General features: G+C 29.4%; 1 protein-coding gene across 9 annotated transcripts in view; it reads left to right on the top strand.

Annotated features, from left to right (window-relative positions):
* The window catches only part of LOC107445231 (nucleolysin TIAR), a 99,319-nt gene that overhangs the window by 42,379 nt on the left and 35,705 nt on the right, over positions 1 to 21,235 (top strand). For all 9 annotated transcript variants that reach the window (XM_071186438.1, XM_071186440.1, XM_043039964.2 and 6 more), the window contains one exon: positions 15,685 to 15,742. In XM_071186438.1, the coding sequence (XP_071042539.1) occupies positions 15,685 to 15,742 (58 nt within the window). The remainder of the gene's footprint in view (positions 1 to 15,684; positions 15,743 to 21,235) is intronic.

Genomic DNA, 21,235 nt, shown 5'->3' with positions numbered 1-21,235 from the left:
ATTTTCTGCCCTATGTTACTGCTTATTTAATTTGTTTTAATTTTTCTTAAGTAAGCTTATAATTTCTTATATGAAGTACTTTTTTTAAGTATAAGAACTTCTAAAAATTTAAATGATAAATCCCATATTTATTGAAAACACTTTCAGAAAATTTTTACGTAGGGTGTATTTGTTTATAAAATTAAAATTGACAAGCTTCAACTCCTTTGTACGCATAACTAATGCTAAATAATGAGAAAAACTAATCCAGTGATATTTATTTTTCTTTTAAAGAGTTATTTCAATAAATAATTTTAGTTACAAATTTTGATTTCTCCATTTTCTTTTTCAAGAGTCTCTTTAAAATTTCTTAAAATATTAAGATAGTAACCTTATTTAAAAATCAGATTTAGTCAGAATTTTAAAATAAATAAGAAAGAAAATTAAGATTTTTATTTAATATCGAGGAGGTACAGGACAATGCTTAAATTTAATTTAAAAAAATTAAAATTTTCATTCTGAAAAAAAATCTGCTTTTATCATAAATTTTTAATGATAAAAGCATGTAATTTATAGAAGTGTTTTTAAAATTTTTTGAGAATTTGGTGTTGCCTGGGCAAGTAGAGTATTCAAACTATCGAATAAATAGAAATTTTATTGTATAGCTATTTTTTAAAGAGAAAATTTGCAGTTGTTCAAGATTCTGTTAAAATACTAATATCGATAAATTCTAATTACTTAGATTGCTTTAAATTATAGATGTATGACTGGTAGCAATAACTCTCTAGCACGGCAACGGACATAGCAGATTTTTTTAGGAAAAAAAAAATATGCTTTATTTTTTAAAAAGAACTAACGGGGGAAAGTTGCTGACAATGAGACCTTAAAAAATTGGGGGGGGGGGAAACTCTAACTTTCTTACAAAGCTTTCTCTCTCTAACTTTCTTACAAAAATTTAAAAGCAGAGTCGAGAAAACTCCTCAAAGAACAAAAACTTTTTTTTTCTTTGTTACTTAATTACAACTTAACTCTTTAGGGAACTCAATTCTATTAACATGATTGTATAAAATTCAATTTAAATATAAACTACATGAAGTTTTTATGTATAATTTTAAGGATGCTTGCAAATTTTGCATGTATGTTATATTAGGTTGGATTTTAACAGCTATCTGTCTGACCGTGAACATAGTCATACAGATACCCTACGTAAATTTTATCGAGGTTATATGGTATATAAAATAACAAAAAAAAAATAATAATAAGGAAATTAACTAAAAATGATTTCAAAGCATTTAGTTTCTATCTTTGTCATTAAAATTAAATTGACTGGGGTCTTACAGCTTTTGAAATTCACGGAACAGAAATTTTTTTTAAACAAAAAAAAATCACCTTTTGTTACACATCTGATATATATTTCATCAAAATTTGGAACTCATCTTACATCTATGTGGTAAACTTACCTAATCATATCACAAATCGCCCTCCTATTTATAGACCAACTGAAGAAATTACAAGAAAGAATTTGCTGGAATTTGCTTTATTTTCACGAAGATGGATTTTAAGCATAAAGCCGAAGGATGCAAATATTTGCTTACTGTTTGCATGGAGATAAACTCAAATTCAAAATCGATGTTAACTTTAAAAAAAAAAAAAAAGTATAAGTGCTTCCTTGTGAGTAGTGGGTTAAATTAAGGAGGTAGAAAAGGAAAACGTATTATGAACATCTCAATTAGGCAAGTTCACAAAATTTTATAGCCTCAAAAAAGCATAAACGCGTGATAAATTTTATTGTTTTAGACAGGCTATGTGATTAAAAAAAGTTTTGCTGCAAAAAGTCAATCCTTCAATATAATACCGGAAATAAAAATAAATTTTGTTTTTATGTTCAGTAATATGTTCTCTAATAAGCAACGAGCTATTCTTATAAAATCTTTCAGACATGGATTTCATAAAAAACCTACAAATACTAAATTGCCATAAATTTATCACAATTCTATGATATTAGGATTTCCTTTTCCCGAACCTAATTTTTAAGTTGTATCTTAAATTTGGAATATAATGAAGTAACAAGTGAACACTTAGATTCGGGTTTAAATCGGTTCGGGTTTAAAGTGTTTTGTGCGTTGTGTATCGAAACTCTCATTTATGTTTCTTAGCCTAATCTTAAAAATCCTAATCTTTTTATTATCTTTTTTATATTTGTTAATTAGTTTTCATTATTTCATTCCTTATTATACATTTTGGATAACCACGATTTTCTTTTATCTGTAGGGAAAAGAAAGTAAAATAATAGCTTTTAATGTGGTAAAATTTCCCAATTTTTTTTTCTCCCCTCCTAAATTTTGTGAATGAGTGGCAGTAATGTTCTGTTTCACCACCAAACTTGGTCCTTATTCAATAAATCTATCTCCAAAACTTGTATATTTTTTGTTTTTTGGTTTGTCTGAGAGCTTTGTAAAAATTAAGTAGAATTTTCGTCTTAGTCTGGTTAATATTTTTTTCCTTTCTGAAAAGAATGTGATTGTGAAAAAAGAATGTTAAAGGGGGGGGGGATGTTAAGGCCAAGAAGGACTATCGATTTACTTCTGGAAGTTCTAGAAAGAAAATAGGGTGTGAGGGGTGCTGCTGAAAGTAGGAGAGGGGAGCTTGCGCAGTTCAGTAGTGAATTTGGGTGGAGGAATGCGTAGGGGTTCTTGTCACTAAAACAGACGTCCCTGACGCGAATAATTTGTTTTCATATGACAAGAGGTTGGTGAAAAAAAAAGTTCTGTCCCTCCCTTGTGATGTCCGTTCCTGTCTTTGTTGGCTGTCTTTGTCCCGAGGGTGTTGCTGTCTTTTATTTTAGAATTTGAATCTGAGAGAAATGGGTAGTGGGAGTCTTCCCAACCCTGTTATCATTTCTGTATGTTTGAATTAGAGGGATATTGTTGATTCAACGTCGACAAGACTTTAATTATAATTTTTTCCCTCCCTATTTCTGAAAAAGAGTGAAGTTCTAATTTACATTTGGCAGTTCTACCAGTTGATGTTAAATTTTAAAAACAAATGAAAGAAGTATCTATGCATAGCTACGGTTTCGATTGCTTTGTTTTAAATTTGGTTATCTTATTTTGTTTTTTATTACTTGATTTGTTTTTTTGCTTTCTCTTTTACGTCAGTTTGGCAGGATATTGTTCCTGTCTTCGAATTTCTCAACTTTCCCTTTTCCTATTTTTCTATACCTAATCTTCCCCAATTTATAATCTTTGAAATTATTTACTATTCGAACTAATACTAAATTTTCAGTTTAAATTTATAATTTTTTTTTAATATTTAAGAAATTTTAATAAACTACATTATAAATGTATAAAATTTTTTTAAATGTACCGTATAATTTCTCCTTTATAATGTAACTTGAGAAGTATAATCGCTCCAGTAGTTTTGCAATCAGACAAGTTGGTATTGAAATTTCTCTTCAATGCACAAGTTTCTTGTTCAGTTTGAAAACTTTTTTGGGGATAGGCTCACAAATTTCAGAAAGTAGGGATATATTTTGATAAATGTTTTTAGTTTCGCTCCAGTATATCTTAAAATATAGTCGTCACAATCTTAAATTTAAGAGGCAAAGATCTTATAAACAGCAGTATTTGTGCGTTATTGAATAGTCGTAGTTAAAATATTTTTGAGCCCAAACTAAGTAAACAAACCCTTTTTATTTTGGATGTACTAGATATTCAATGAAAATGTTGTTAGGGTTTGATTAACAACATAAAAAGAATAGCTAATATTTAATTACAATTGTTTCGATCTCGCAATGTTAACTTAAAGGGTATTATTTAATGCTTCTATAAAGCCTTACGTTTATTTAATTAAATATAATTTTTATTAACGAGCCTCACTCGATTAGAACTATATCATAAACTTATTTTATTATGTTTTAATTTGCTTCCGTATCTGTAAGGACATCTTGCAATCGAAGTCCCAAAAGCTTTTCGACTAGCTAGATCATTAAAGACTATTGGAGCTACAGGCCATATAACATTGAAAATATCAGTAGTTTTTTTCTTTTACAACATATAGAATTCATTGTCATTTTTTGGTTAAATAATAAGCATTCTTGCCAGTTTCCAACTATTAAGGGTGCTCAAAATTTAAGGGAATCTCTGTCTGGTGCCAGTACATTTTAAGAACAGGAAAAGTCAGAGAATTTCAAAAATCCGGGAAAAATCGGAGATATTTCTGGGAAATAAAATATAATACTTAAAAAGTCTGAGGATATTAATTTGAGGTTGAGGCTCCTTAAAATCCGATATTTTTAGTAAAAAAAATTGGTCTTGTTGTAATTTTTTAAAAAAAAAGTTTGTTTCAACTCTAATGGTTAGTATAAGTGTCTACTTACCATTAGAGTTGAAAGTAAACTCTAGGGTAAGTTGAGATTCCCTTAAGATTGTATTGTTTTAAGATTTATGTATAACTGAAAATTTATGCATTCGGTTTAAAGGAAAAAAAAAAAAAAAAAAAAAGGAATTCTATAAAATCAGTTAGGGAATTCTATAAAATCAGTTAGGAATGTTTTTCCAGCCACTGTGATATTAATTTTATTAAATGGGGCAAGCTAAATCTTTTTTTTTTACTGCCAATGAAGGTTTCTACTCCTTTTCAACCTTAAAAAATAATTAGGAACCTTTTTGTAAATAATTTAAAACTTCTTTTTTTAATAAACAACATAGTTTTTTTTGTCACACCCAAAACTAAAAACTTAAATTGCGTAACTCTTTTGTAATAAACGTGATTAACTGCTGTCTCAAAAGTACTGTGCCCAGCGTTTTTTATAGGTCTGACGCATATATATATATACACACACTAATTGTTTTTTAATGAAAATGAGTTTTAAAAAATTCCTTGTATGGCTACTTTTTTTTCGTTGCAACTAAAGTATAGAATTTTTTGTTTCTTTTACTACATAATGTTATGTGGTAAAATTGCAAGACATTTTCGTTTACCCTCACTACACTGTTTCGTATATCTTAAGTCATTTAAAGTGTATTTAATGTAATGATTATTCCTCATATATTTCCGAGTCTCGAATTTACTTCAATCATTCGTCGAAATTATAAAAACATAATGTTAAAATCATAGAGTTTGAATTGAAGATTTATCGTGATTCTCTATGGCAATATTTTGTTGAAATTTTTTTCTTGACTATCTTCTGATTTATTTACAAAGAACATGGGACGATACTTTTAGAATGCTAAAGATAGTGTTTTCCTGTTTAATATCCATGTTAAAGGAAGCACGTTTCCGAATTGCTTTTTTGCGATTATCTTGAAATTCTTATGTCGTTGTTCACCAAGAGTCTTCTGGTGCCCAACACCAAAAAATAGCAGGTTTTGAGATCCAGATTGTTAAACTTCCATGTCATGAGCCATTTCTGTATGTTGCACTCACTAGGGGCCGATTTTCCACATTCCTTATCTTAAAATCTCTAATTTTTTAACAACAGTGCCCCATGATAATTTTAATCAGGAGAATTTAAATTACAACATCAAAATTTCAGCCATGTCGACTGGGATCCAATAAAATGTGCGAGGGTTCCTTTATCGCTTGTAACATGCCAATCTTAGAAACAAGGCCAAGTAATCGAAAGACTTCAGTTTTTCGAAATTGCAATCTTGTAATACACGTTGTCGTGATTTCGTCAATATAATCCAAACATTTTTAATATTTTATTTGAACCTTGAAATTTAGCTTTAAAGATAAAATCTAATAATAATTCGTATAAAATCTAATGATTCGTATAAAAATGTTTGCCAGTACATAGTATCACATGAGGAATCTCTCAAAGAATTTGCTTCTTTATTTTCCGGAGAATTCTAGCTAGAAATTCGCCTTTCCAATTTTCTCTCTGAAAATTGTAATTTTTGACAAGATAGGCAGAATCAAACCATATTGAACCTCTTAAGGCCTCACATACCTTTTAATGCTTCAAAAAATCGATTTTTTTAATAAAATTTTATTCTATTCTATGGATCTTTCTGAAAATTTGGAAAAAAAAAACATAAAAAAATTCACATTAGATCAAAAGTTATCGAAAAAATAAGTCATACATTTTCTTTAATAAAATATGTCCTGTTTTGTGTTTAAACTCATTTATCTCAAAATGCTATTTTTACACCTTGCGCGCACAATATCTCGAAAACTATTGATTAGAATTGCACAAAATTTTTACAGCAGGTCTCAAATACCTGTTTCTATAAATTAACGAAGCCATTTGAAGGTGGGATTAATGTATTGACATTTAAAAAAATGAAATAGCAATTTTTTTTGTTAAAATTTTTTAATAAATTTTAAAAAAAATTTTGCATGGAGAAAAAAGTAAAATTATTTGTTCATTCTTCGTCATTTCAGTTTTACCATATATTTCTATACTCACAAAAAAAATCAAGCAAATATTATGTAAACTTTTTCCAGAAGCTTGCGCGCAAATAAAAACAGAAAAATTTTATTGAATTAAAATTTCAATTAATTAAGAAATTTCTTAATTTTTGAAAAAAATTTTTGCATTGTTTTCAAAATGTAGACTATGTATAGTGTCATATTTCAAAATTTGGTATTTTTAGAATAATTATTATAAAATTGGCAGATGATTGAAAATTGCTCGTTTTCTCTCATTTTTTACCTATTAAAAGGTATGTGAGGCCTTAAGTTGTTAAAAACATTTTCCCATTGTTTAGGAGTCAGTTTCCTTTATTCATAAATTGAAATCTTGCACTAATGTTAAATCTTGAATCAAGAAAATTGAAAAATTATGAATATAAAAATTGTAAGAGGTTATTCTTTTTTGCTATCTTTCCTTTGAATTGGAGAGAGTGCTACAGAGGTTGTGGCTGGCATCTTGGGACGATGCTTTTTGAACTCTGAAACTGCTTTTTCCCGTCAAATATTCTTCAGGTAAGAGAGCTGGTTAACTTACAATTCTCTTCGCCTTCTCAATTCTCTAAAGAGAAAAGGCTATTGGAAATAAGATAGTGGATTTCTGCCGAACTACTTTCTCTTTTATATCTTGGTGAAAAGAAACTCCCATATTTTATGCTTATCTTATTACCAGAAGCGATAATATCTATGATATCGAAAAGCTTCAATTTTAGAAATGGCTGTTTTGTAGTGTGTGTTTTCATGATAGTGTAGTTAAAACTTTATCATTAAACATTCTTTTCATTAAAACGAACCGTTAAGTTGCAATCTTTTAATTTGCAATATATGTAAAAATTTGTAATTTGGTCCCAGTATTCAGAGATACTAGAAATTCTCTTGTTAGCTTTAGATAATATTTTAGTGTACGGATAGTATATAGATTATATTCAAATTATTTCTCTAGCTTTTATTTCCCTTGAATTTTTTATAATTTTGCAATAATCTAAAAACTAGAATAAGCTTTGTTTTAAAGCATTATCGTTATTGCCAACTTTAATATTTGGTGAAAATTGTAAAAAGTTATATCTCCCGACTATCTTTCTTCTGAATTGGCGAGAGTGCTCCAAAAGTTAGCATCTTGGGACGATACTCTTTTGAGCGTCGAGGAATGCGTTTTTCCGTCAAATATTCCTCAGGTGAGAGAGCTGGTTCACTTGCAATTCTATCAGCTTTCTCAATTCCCTGAAGAGAAGGACTGTTGGAAATAAGGCAGTGGATTTCTGCAGAACTGCTTTCTCCTTTCCTCTGAAAAAGTACTTGACCGTATCAAAAATTTACAACACCATCGGGAGTTGGGTAAACTTATCTACTGTAACTTAATGCCAATCTTATGACCGCGGCCTGGAGAAATACTCTGCCCTGCATCTCTCTACCCCTCTAGGGTATCGAGAGACATTTGATGCCCGGTTTTCTGAAATGGCAATCTGCGCGGAGAAATTTCATCGTCGAAAGACCCTTGAGTATTGCCCATCGATGAAATGGGAGAAGAACTTGATTAGTTTTTTTTTTTCTTCCCTTCCCTTTTCTTGCATTGGGTTCAGCAAGTCGAATTTCTAAACTCTATTTGGTTTGACGAGTGTTTGTTGTTGGATATTTGTCTTTATAAGTGTCAATTAAAATTGGGGGTTTGATCTTATTTATTTATGTGTACTTTCGAGCTCTGTCGTCGGATGAGAATGAATATTTAAATCCATGCTTTGTTTCGATGTCTGAAAACAGAGAAAATGGTTTGCTAGTTTTTCTTCGTTCTTCCGAACTTAGTTTTAGTATCATTTTCAAAGAATTGGGACAGAAATGTAAGCTAGTTAAATAGAATACAGGGCAAAGAATTCCAATAAAGCTTAGTTATATGAATGCGTTAGTAGAAGATGTGGATGAATTATGTATATTCACGGATATATGTTGAATTAAACTATTATAATCTTAAGTACAATAAGCATTTGCACACGTCAGGAATTTTCAAATATTTTTTCCGTTATGGTCTCAAATGTTTTAAGTTTCCTATTTTCTTCTTAAATTTTAAGGAAGACACAATGGTTTTTGCACTAAGCTTTATCAGATTTTTTTGACAAGTGAAGGTGGCCGGTGCGCAATGCCTACCACATTGTAACCATCATGCTTTTAGTCCCTAAATTGTGAATATTTTACCTCTCATGACTCCCTTGGCCAACAGCTGGCTGTAGCAGGATAGTTTTGCTTTAAATTATTGAAATGTTAAGCCGTTGATCCAACTTATAAACCAAATACAGTTTGCATATATTTTCTGTTTTCTCAAAAGAGAGGGCAGGGCAAATTTACTTTAAATTGTCAGAAGCATATACTAATATAAATTACCTCACAATTTTATGTTTAAAAACATCTAATTTTATTTTGAGAAGAAGAAAAAATCACATTCTTCTATTTTGCATGTTCTTTCCGAATTAAGCAATTCAATTGACCTTACGTATTTAAAAAACAATTTAAGCTTTTTGATTATAATTTTTTTATTGTCATTCTAAGATTATATTTAACTTCATATATTCCTAGTTACAAATTTTTCTTCTTTAGTTGTTACCTAATCATTATAACCTTAAATTTGATAGCAACCCCAACCAATACCTACCAACAATGCTTATTATCACTAGCTAGTTGTAAAACTTCTTGAGGTTAGATTTAAGTAAAATTTCATTACCTACCACCTTTGTTGAATTCAGATAAATATTGCATTCAATTTCAACGAAGATGTACATGTTCAAACTCAGATAATCAAAATATTGTTCAAATCGATAAATAATTATTCACTACCAAATTACATATGAACATGGCAAAATTAACCTAAAGATAATTCTGCTATTGTATATATGCTTAATTTATTACTGATGGGCTGTAATGAATGACGTTTTTATATCAATTTCATTGCTATTTAACTATTCCTTAGTATAAGATCCTTAGTATAATATCAATTTTTCTCAAAAATTAGAATGACAAAATAAATGAATAAAATTTTTTTAATTATAAACTATTGTTAGTTTTTCACACTATGGTCTTTATAGAGTTAAAATTTATTTTTGGTTTTTTTCTTCGAATTTAATATTTTACTACTATTAAATTACATATTTAACCTTTAAATAAATCCTTAAGCTACATTGTTTTGAGCCTGCTTTGGTGTAAGAAAATTTTCTTTAAAAAGTAACTAAACTATCGAAAAATTTAAAGATTTCGGGTTTTAATGGAATTCTGTATCTGCATTTTAGTATTTTGATGCCATAATTTCGATGTTTAAAATTTATTGAAGTTAAAAAAAATTTTAAAAAATGCCTTATTCTAGCTACGTAGTTTGTTAGTGTGCCGTAAACTGACCATTTAAAGACCCCATGGACTTTTTTAAAAATTTAACAAATTTCGAATTCCTTTTGACCAAGAAGCGACTGAAATTACGAAGCGAACGTGGTAAACAAGAAGTACCTCTTGTTTATATGCACATTTTCTTAATTACAGAGCAAAATATTTAACTGTGTTCTTTCATCTCGTCTAGAAATAAATACGACCAAACTATAATTTTATTAACGGAAGAATAATCATTTTATCTAAAGCTTGGGATAAAAAAATAAAAAAACTCTCCCTCTTTTGGGAGCAAGTCATCGCTTAATCCGAAAGTAGTGTCTTGCTCTCAAATGATAAAGTTTGTTTTTGTCTTCCCATACCTTGTTCCATAACCTCGTAATTGTTGTCGTAATCAGATAAGAGCGTGCCTGTAGCTAACTGGCAAGAAAATTGAACTGTCACTGGCATCGGAGGCCTGAGCAAACCGAGCGTAATCGAAGCAATTAGCTGTCGTTGAAAGGGAAGCTCTTTTTGGGGATGTTCGAATGGATGACACTGTTCGACGTACCTAACGTCATTGTGCTTGCAGTTTTATTTGTCTTTTTATTTTCATATAGCCTTTCTTTTCATCGGTAAACTTTTAACTGTTGTATTAATGCTGGTATTTTTTTCATACACCTGGTTTTTGAAAAGTTTCTCTTTTGTGTGACGAATTTTGCTTTTGCTGATTTTGGGGTTCTTTTATTTCGGAAGAACTTGCGCGTGATTGCACTAATTGAGAGTTTCGTGAATCTTCGCTGCAGGTGATTTGGAGTTGTTTTGATAAGCTGTAGATTTTTTTTCCCCCTGTGAAGTTTCTGCTGTAAAGTAACATTTATGTGAACACAGTTAAATAAATTAACAACGTGCTTTGTTTTGATTTTGTAGTGCTATGTTGGTGATTAGCTTTTTATCGTGATAATTAACTCTGAAAAATTCATAAGGTTTTTTATTATTACGTTGTGTTGTGTTTTTATATGGCATGGTTTGTTGTACTATTAGTAACTTTTATTTCTTTAGATAGTTTTTCTTATCATAGATTTTTAACAAATATAAACAATAAATTAATTGGTCGTATTCAAATTTGCCTTTTTATTTTTGGTTAGTAAATTGTAAGGAAAAGCTGTTTAAATTGTTTCTGTTTGGTACTAGCTCGGTGCGGTATTAATGGAATTAAAGAATAATTACTTCTACTGATTTATCTTCGAAATGCAGTATTACGAAATGAAATTTCCACTTGTTTAAGGTTTTCCATCTTTTTAAGGACCCAATGTATCCTCTCACATTTGCAAACAGTTCCTCAATTTTTTGATTATTCCCCCTTTTGAAAGTACTTGGCTATGAATTCAAAATAATATTCTGGAATCTAAGTACGAAATGAGTTTGTATGTTTTATGACAGTTTTAAAACGTGATTTCTCTTTCCGGGGGTGTGTGGATCTTCTGTTGCAATTATATTTTATTATTAAATTATTAATTATATTTTATTTTTGAATATATTTAACCCTTTCGTGTCGACTGTCACGTATACGTTCCAGCATGAAACATTCCCATTTCTTGGCTGACACGTCAGCTTACCAGAGCGCTTTCTCGTTTATCCCCGGCCGTCACATATTTGTGATTGCTTTCTGCAACGTTTTCAGGGTTGCCACTGCACAGGGCAAATCTGGAAAATGCAGGAAATTTATTAAACAACAGGGAGAATTATTTCTTATTTTCGTTTTTTAGAAAATGGTGACCACTTAAAGCGCATTCTATGGGATATTTAAGGATGGTATTTCTTCACTGTAGCCTGCTATGTATACTGTTTTAAGTATCTTAAGCTGTTAAGTTTTTCCGGCAATTAAAACTAGTATAGTTACCCTAATATAGCTTAGGCAAGAGCACAATGATTGTTTCCTCTTTTGTGTATAATATGTACAGGGAAAACAAGGGGAATTTTTTTCCCCTCCAGAATTGAGCGGCAACCCCTGTTTTAAAAACTATAATTGTTTTTCACAAGATTGCTTTGTGTCAGTAGGATTTGAGATGCGTGTAGGTTTGACCTTTTGGAAATTACTCACATGTACATGGTATTAGTTAAAGCAAATTGGGAGAGCTTATTTTCACTAGAGCGTTGTGAATTAGGGTTGCAGGCTCTGTTAGTTGAAATCTTGAAGACATGAGTTTTTATAGTTAAAATGTCAAAGCATCAAAAATGTTTAACTTAACTTGAAATCGAAGAAATGATGCGAAACATTTCAGATACTGATTCTAAAACAGTTCGATATAGATACTGTAATATATTCTGATTGTTCTGATCCTAAAGCATCTTTGATCAAACATGCAATGTGCACGGCTGGCGACACTGAAACGAAAGGGTTAAGTAACATATTTTGGCGCCAAAAACATTGTAGTATATATAATGTCAATGTCATTAGTGATAAATAAATACTGAGACAATTAAGTAAAAATGCATTTAAAAACGGAAAAGCTCAAGTAACAAATTATGTAAATAAATGTATACAGTATATGTCATTTAACTATTTTAAAATACATTGAAAAAAAAAAAAACATCTCTTTCATATTTCGGTAGTTTCATGGATTTAGGCTTACATAAAAAAAAAAACCCGGCACTTGACAGACGTTCGCGAGACCCCGATCTCAGCGATACGCGAGCTTTGCAACTCGAAGCGCGAAAGGGTTATTTATGTCCCACCCTTTCCAATGCTTAATCAATGCTATAATCCCAATCTAATGTTTAATGTATTGTTGTTATTATTATTTAAGTGATCATTTGTGTGAGTGCAAGTGATGCACTTTTAAATCGTAACTTTTATCGTAAGCTTTAAAAATGCAGATGCATAATATCATACCGAAAGAACAAGTTTTGCATTAATAATAATATAGATTTATAAAATAGAATTTAATAAAACATTCATTTCTCGCTAAGCTCCTTGTTTCTTATTGTACGAAGTATCTGATCTCAGTTATTATGATAAGGATTACATATGATTATTAATTGAATATTTTGGAAAGTACTTAACTAATCAGGTCTTTGCTATTAGTAAAATAATACTTAACTGATAAATACTGAGAAGGAAATTTGTTCCACACTATTATTTAGGTCTGTTTTAAATCAAACCAATAATTTTGATTGTTGTAAATGACATTAATGAACAACAAAACGAACCAGTATCTATTTAGAATAAGGAATCACCGCTAACATAAAGAAGGGCAAATTGAAAAATAAATAATAATGAAAACAAAAAGCAACTCAAGTTTAAAATTCTGACAATAATTGTTAATTTAAAACTGACTTAAGGCAAATTTTTGTTTTTCAAACTAGTGCTTATCAAGAAAAGGTATGAGTTCACATATGTGATTATTATAACTATTAGCTGAACTGGTTGGTCCCTTTCAAAACCAAGTTAAGTTCCGCTATAACTTTAGTGATTTTGGTCCTTAGCTTTAAGATTTTTATTTTTTTTATTTTGTTAAATTAGTATTTAATATTTGATAGTTTTATATTCTATTCTTTTGAAGAAAAAACTTGTAGAAAAAGCTAAATTAAGGTGGACGTGTTTTTGGGCGCAATGTTCCCTATCCAAGCCTTTATCTACTGCTAAGACTTCTGTTCGAAAACCCTTACTGCCAGCTATCCATTACTCCTCTTAGCTAGAAAATAAATAAATTAACCAACTTATTAAACATTATCTGTGGAAAGTAGTTATATTTTTTCATTCAGTGAACAATGATAATCTGTCATGGCTACCACGGGTCAGGGAGAAATGGGAAACCCTGTAATTGTCAGGAAATTCTATGACTCAAAAAAGAAGGAAATAGTCGGGAAAAGTTAGTTGCATTTTTCTACAAAAATCTTTGGAAAATTCTTAACTCATACCAGGAAAATAACCAGTCTTGGAATTGTCAGTAACAGTCATCAGTTATTGAGTTTCGAGTTAAATAACTACAACTTCTATTACAATTATTTGTTGTAAAAAATCCACTTTTTAATGAAACTTTTCCATGATTCCATCCTCATTAAGTCAGAAAATCAGTGTTAAAAATTGGCATGCATGGTCTACATTTAAATTTACATTGAAATTTTCCTAGTAGCTTAAATGTCAGTGATTTTTTTCTTTTCTTTTTTACTTTAAAATTTTCCTTGTCTGGGAAGTTTTTATTTTTAAGAAATTAAAGGGGAAACCCCGTCTGAACTTTTTTTGAAAAATTACTTTTAGTGGCTCATGACGATCCAGAAGAAATATGAAGAAAATATAATCAATCCCCATGACTTCCAAATTTAATAAATATGAGAAATAGTAATTATAAAAATAAAGCTTCTTCCAAATGTCTGTTGTTTCATTTTAATCGTGACTTAAGGGAGATGCAGCAGTTAATATTCAAAAATGTGTTTTTCCAAATTCTTTCTAAAATTTCATCTTACCTTTGTTAAATTTTTGGTCTTTGGGATACAGTTGCAATTTCAAATAAGCTTCATAATTTGAATTGCGTTCAATGTTTAGGTGCAGATTCGGCATTGGGGAATAATTATAATTTACTTTCTGGCCATTAACTTAATTAGCTCAGTTTAGCACATGATTTTTTATCGTTTATGTATTTAAAATATGTTATGTAAAGGTGACGTGTTGGTTGGGTCAAGCATGTGTATTAATATCAATGACACACATAGAATATCGGTATTTTATTCCCTCATAATTGAAAGTAAGCATGTGTCATTAACTATTAGGGTGATTATGCTGCTTAAAGGCTATGGTAAGTAGGGGCCTCCATGTCTTCTATTTCATTTGTTTTGGACTAGTATGAGTAGAAAATGAGACTTAAAACTGACTAATGGTTTAACCTCTTCCTTTCAGGAAGAAATACGATGGACACACTTCCATTTATGGGGGATTAACAAGTTTGTAGATTACAAAACGTAAGGTTTAAATGCATCCTTTTCACAAACTTTTTACTACTCATCCTTTTCTTTTTTACTTTTATTAATTAACAAAATAATTTGAGAAAAATAAACTTTTTTTAAGAAAACAAAAATTCAAATTAAAAGCCATTTGCTATTTTTGCTACCATTTATTTTTAAAGTAGCTTTTGCTGTTTTTTTTTTTTTAGATAACTTTTTTTACTAAATTTACATCGGTTTGTTGTTAAAATTTAATTATTTCTTTCTTTGCATTAATTTATTGGGAAAGCATTTTATTGCATATTTTGATCAAAAATTGTATCTAGCTTCAGTTATGTTGTCAGTATATTTCAGCATTCTGTTGCTGTCTGCCGCCATCGGCCAAGTTCTGAAAGCTTTTGCAACTGATACAGGTTTGGTTTCTTTTTTTAAATTCATTTTTTGGCGCTATTTCCCCCATTTTTCCTTTGTTTCTTTATTTTTTTTATTACTTTTGAATTTGAGATAGTCAGGTTGGGGGTATATTATTCTACACGATCAAAATAGTTTAATAACGACGAGATTCCAAATTTGGTTTAGTTTAAAAGTTATCAGGTAAGTTGGTCAAAGAAAAAAAAATGGAGAAGTTAATAGATCGTTCATCTCGGAGTGATATTCTCGATTTATTCTTCAAAATATGTAAAGCTATTCTGATCTCTAGCTACATATTAAAAAATGTAGAATTACTAGCAGAATAAATTAGCGAACTGTGCTCTGAGATGTAACAGGTTTACATGTTTTTTTTTCTTTTTTTTTGCGGATGAGAAAGCGATAGTGAATAGTTAGTTAAAATTGATCTTACAAAAATATACGTTTAATGCGTTTAGTGTCTGGTAAGTATTTTATAATGTGTTAAAATGTTTGTACTAATTTTTCTAAGGATACATATTTATCTTTTCTTTTTTAGTTATCGTTTTAAATAGTTTTACTTGGAAACTATATTTTTCTAATATTTATGCTTCTCTTTAGGAAATGAAAGTCAATTGGGCAACTTCGCCCAGTAACACACCAAAACAAGATACAAGTAGTAAGTATCATTTTTGTTTATTTTTAATAGCTTAAGGGATAATGCCACTATTGCTTCACTTAATTCGCTTGTCCTTTCACTTTAATTGTCCATCAAGGCATGTAAACGTACGTACAAAGCTTAAAAAAAAAATGCAACTTAAGCGTCTGAAAATTCTCCATTATCTCCAATAATTATGAGGAACCCTTTAAACTTATTATTTGCCATAGCTTTTCAAGAATGCAACTTTGTTAATCTAACTATGTTGTAAAATCCTGCTAATTAAGACCCAAATTGTAAATTAAATTTTAAATAGGGATTTACAGATATAGTTAATTTTGTTGGATCATAAGAGTTCAAGGACTCTCTCCTTCGATATTTTTCGATAAAATTACTATCGCGAAATTCAGTTTCCATACCTTGAGAACTATCTCTTCTATTTTTTTTATATGCAGTATGCATCAGGCTCGACAAATTTTTTAAGTTTTACATGCCTAAACATCTTTTGCAGATGCTAATTAACTGTAATTTGTGCATATATATATATATATTTTAATGTAAGACGTATTCTTAAATTCAGGAATAATAAACACTTTAAAAAAAATTTCTTAACATACATTAAAATCTATTTATGCTAAATTCAAATCTGATGACTTTATAATAAATGATTTTATAATAAATCACAATTACAGTTAGACGTACTTTCAAATATGCAAAAATAAACATTAATGATAAAAATGAGATAGATAACCTATAATTTACTCTGGAAAATAATAGTTTAATATAAATTTTGCAAAAATGAATGATTTAAAGTTAAGTTTAATAATATTCATCAGAACATTCATCAAGCTCTGCGTTCCATCAAAAATTCACAGAAAATAGAGCAGCAGATGAGTCCACGTGCGTCTCCATGCATATTAAGCCTTGCACAGAAGTATTGATACCAATCTTAGAAGTATCACATTAATTAGAGCTAAAAATTGATAACACATAGTTAACGTTAATTGAAACAAGAAAGATGGGTGTAAACGAGTTAAGTTTTGTCTTCGGCAGACGCATCTTCCATTATTCGTCCGAAACGAATATTCTGTGTTCAGCAGTATAAGCTGAATACCAAATATTTGTATGTTGCATCTCTAATTTAGAAGCAGCAATTGCTGTTTATTTTTGAAAATTAATTTTTTTTTAATTATAATTTTACATTGCTGAGCATAATCTTGTATCTATGTGCAATTTAAAAACTCATTGAAAAGGTATTTTGCAATAACCGGACTCTATTTACACAAATTCATAAAAGCAGGACCCTGGTTGAAAGAATATGACTTAACGTTTATTTTACATTCACAAATTACGAGTAATTTTTTCACAATTTTACAAAAACAGGACCTTTCACAAAATGTCTGGACAGACCCCTGTCTTTCCAACCTTTGCACTCTGTGTCATCACCTTCGCTCTGTGTCAGTATTAAGCACGAATGAGTATAAATACAATGAAGGCAGAACATTTAATAAAGAAGTACTAATATCAGAATTATAACGTTTTTATTGGCTGGTGAGTGACATTCAGCTCTTCATATTGCTTAAAAATTATGTCACTCTCGCGTTTACTTACACATTGCAATATTAACTGATATATCAATAGTATTTTCAGCCCTACTGGTTAACTTTTTGTTCATAAAACTAAGCATGACTTTGGAATTTAGAAATAAGCAAATTTTGTTTTGCGCATTTTAATTTTTATAATTCAATAACATTTAGTTCTTATCAAATATAATTAAGATTTTTCCCCCTTGAAACTGTGTATGTAAACCGCAAATGTTTTCTGTACTCCCCCCCCCCCAAGTTTCCGTTTAACTGCCTCATTGGCAACTTTTCAGTGATTTTCGTCAAAAATTACGGCGCTTAAATCGGTATTAACGACAGAATGTCTTATTTTATATTACGCAAAATTATTTTGACTGCGAATTGTGACGCTAAGCTCTACAGTCTTTTATAGGAAGTTTGGTAACGTTCCGTTGCGGTTTGCTAGTCCTTAAAATACGCTTAACTACTTGAAAAACTAAAAATTAGCTTACGCGATTTCAAGGAAACTTGCAAAGATTGATGAAAATAATAATTAAAAATTTGTTACATTTTTGATTCTAACGGAATTACAAAATTCCACCGAATTTAAATATTATCTTTAAGGGTATTTCTGTTTTAAATTATATAAACCAAAAAACATTTTATAAATTAAGGTAATTCTAGTGCTATTAAGAAAAATTGCAAAAACACAATTTCTGTGTTAAAATATATCTTAAAGGCTTGTGATTACAGGTTTTAAATTGTTTGTGTGTAAAGTAGATTACGAGTCAAAGTACGTGTTATTTCTTTTTCACTATTTGGCTCTCGCCATGATTAATAGCTTNCTAATAGCTAGTGGCAATATCCCTTAATTCTTACTCATTTGTTTTGCTTTCTTCAAATTTAATTTTTACCATTCATAAAACTATTTTTGAAGAGTAATTTCGAATTATTAATATAAATTCTTCGTTTGATATCTAGCTGTCGCATTGGGTATTTCTCTTTACAAATTAGAGATTTTTAACTAACTTAGTATGAGGCATAACGCAGATCTGAATTTTAAACTTTGGTAACAATCAAGTTTCGTTAAATTTTCTGTAATAGTTTTTAGTGGAAGTTTAGTAATTCTGCCCTTTACCTGGAGATTAATAATGACAAAATAAATTATGGTAAATAGTAAATTTTGACAAAAGTTTTTTGTAAAAAAAGAACGAAAAAAAAATTCTGACTAAAATGGCCATTTTGGAGATATAAGCTTCGAATCATGCAATGTTACATGCACACAATTTTTATTTTATTTATTTTTATTTTAAAGAGTTTTTAAATTTTTTTTAAAAAGCTAATTTCAGGTGGGTCTTTTAAAGGTATAGTTCGTTTTTTCTTTTTTCGGTTCTATTTTTTTGTTTTGTTTTGACTCACGGCTAATTTAAGAATCAAAACTGCTCTTCTATTTTAACTGCAAATAGATTAAAGTATTTTAAATTTGGTTTTCCTATCTACCCTTAAAATAATTTATTAAATATCAAGTATTTTCTTATGTTTTTTTATGAAATATTTTTGTAACAAAATGCCAATTAATCCCAGTCTCGTAATGATTACAATGTTGACTATTTTTCCGATAAATTTTTTGTTTTCACAGTTAACTTATAGTTATCGATAATAAATCAGATGTCCTAAAATTCTATGAAAAATATTTTTTTTTCTAACTGGAAAGATATTTAGTATATGTAGTGAATATTTAATGCGTATAGTGAAATGTGAAGTTGCTATAATGTATGAATAAAATTCAAAATCTGTTGTAGTTTACAACTGGTGCAGAATATGTCCCATCACGTGATCGAAGCTCAAGAGAAAATTCTAGCAATTTTGGGGATATTTTTTTTCCAATTCTCTATTGAAAGATATATATATATTAAATGTGCCGTTTAATTAAATTATAAAATATTCTTCCTATAACTTATTCTTCTTATAAAATATATATATTTTGAAGTCTTATTTTTTAATACACCTGTTAATTTATTCATTGTGTAAAATCATTAAAAAAAAGCGCAAATTAAAAAAAAATTCAAACCTATAAAAAACTAACTAAAAAAACCTTCCTATTTAAAAAAAAGTGTTCTTGAGAACATAGTTTTTTTTTTTAAGATGGGGATTATTAGGCTCTTAGAATTTTCTGCACTCCTGTAGTTAACAATCGTTTCCAGATTTTGAGAACAGAAGTGCCTGCTAGTACATTGCTTAAAAATTTATTTTCTGTTAGATACTTAGACAGCATTCACAAATCTTAAAAAACGATATAGTTTTATCGTTTCCTTATTGCTTGTTAAGCAAACAAATATTGCGATTGTTATCCATGCTGTCTAAACTTCCTTATTTACTCAATATCTAGGATATTCGCTTCAAATGTTCTTATTTTTGTTTTAGTGATTTAAAACCAACGGTTATGATTCAATATCTAAACTTTAAACGCTTTAGGGCATTGTCTCTCCATTATTAAAATCTCCGAAATAATATTTTCGATTAGAAATATATTAAAATGAGCTTTTAAATTTTGTTCAGTCTCCAAGGAGTTTCTGTATTGAGAATAATAAGTTATACAAAAGTTGAAATTCAAACTTTGATTAAAAAGTTGTTTGTTCCTATGGTAAAAAAAAAAGCACTCTGTTTTTCCGCGCAGGTACTTATCTTTTTTCTGAATTACACTATCTCATATTGTGATTCGTATTCGAACAATTTACGAATCACGCATCTTGATTAATTCTATCGCAATGAGGGAATTTATTTCGCCATCCTTACTAACGCGATTTATGCATTTTTAAATCACATGCGATTTGAAATAACGCTATCATTAGCTATTGCAGCACAATTATGTAACTGGATTTATAACAAACGTATCGCGATTCGTACTTATGTAACCGAATTACCAATCGTGAATCTAAGTTAAGTCTTGATGATTCATACATCCACATTTCGTGATTCATATAAACGTAATTTAATTACCAATTCACGAGTCTCAGTTAAGTCTGATTCACGCATCAGTAAGTGTAATTAATGTAATTGAATTACAAATCATGAATCTCTTAAATTTATTTATGATTCACGCATCACTATTTGTATTCACGAGTAGGAATCAAATCACTATTTATACTAAACAGGTGTACAAATTTTTATTGTAACACCGCCGTTTGTATTCAGCCGATACAGTGTTACGAACGGAGTATGTCCCGTCACAAAATCCAGTACATGTCTTGAACTCACAAGTATTACTTAAATATTGGTGTGAGCAAATATTAACTGATTATTGTTTTAATGGAAGTTTCTTCCAAAATGGAGAAAAAATAAACTTTTTCAAAAGAAATAAAAGTATTAAATATTGAAATTTTTTTTTAAACAGCTTAAATAATAGTTAGTATTTATTCGGAAGCTGTTAATTGCATCATTTCTAAATAAGCGAAAACAAAAAAGAAGCGATTGGAAAGAAAAATATATAGATTTTAAAATTCTGTATGATGGAAAATAAGAAATAATGGATGTGAAAAAAATTAACTTTCTGACATGTTAAATTTGTTTAAATTTTAACTATTTACGTTTTATTTATTACTTAAACAATTGTATTTGTCATTTTTGATCTTCCTCCCTGTCCCCTCCCCAGTTTCTTCTAGTGTCCTGAAACAAAAGGTTTATTCCATAAGAAATCTCAACCCTGAGTAGAACAAATGATTTATTTTTGGTTTGTCGTTTGCTTTTTAAAAAAGTAGTCTACAATAAGCATAATCTGATTTTTTTTAAATGTGTTATTTAACATATCCTGATTTTTCTTTGACAAAACGAGGTCTGGTTAACATTATTTTTAAATACTGTCCTTAAAAGACAACCTACTTTTACAACCGTTACCCTGGCGAAGCAACGAGTAAGCAGTTTTGAATAAGAAGTTTTGAGCAATGAAAGCATG

This window comes from Parasteatoda tepidariorum, chromosome 10, assembly GCF_043381705.1.
Source record: "Parasteatoda tepidariorum isolate YZ-2023 chromosome 10, CAS_Ptep_4.0, whole genome shotgun sequence".
In the NCBI taxonomy this organism is placed as follows: Eukaryota; Metazoa; Arthropoda; class Arachnida; order Araneae; family Theridiidae; genus Parasteatoda; species Parasteatoda tepidariorum.
Note: the sequence above shows the minus strand (reverse complement) of the source record. Positions and strands in the feature narration are given on the sequence as shown.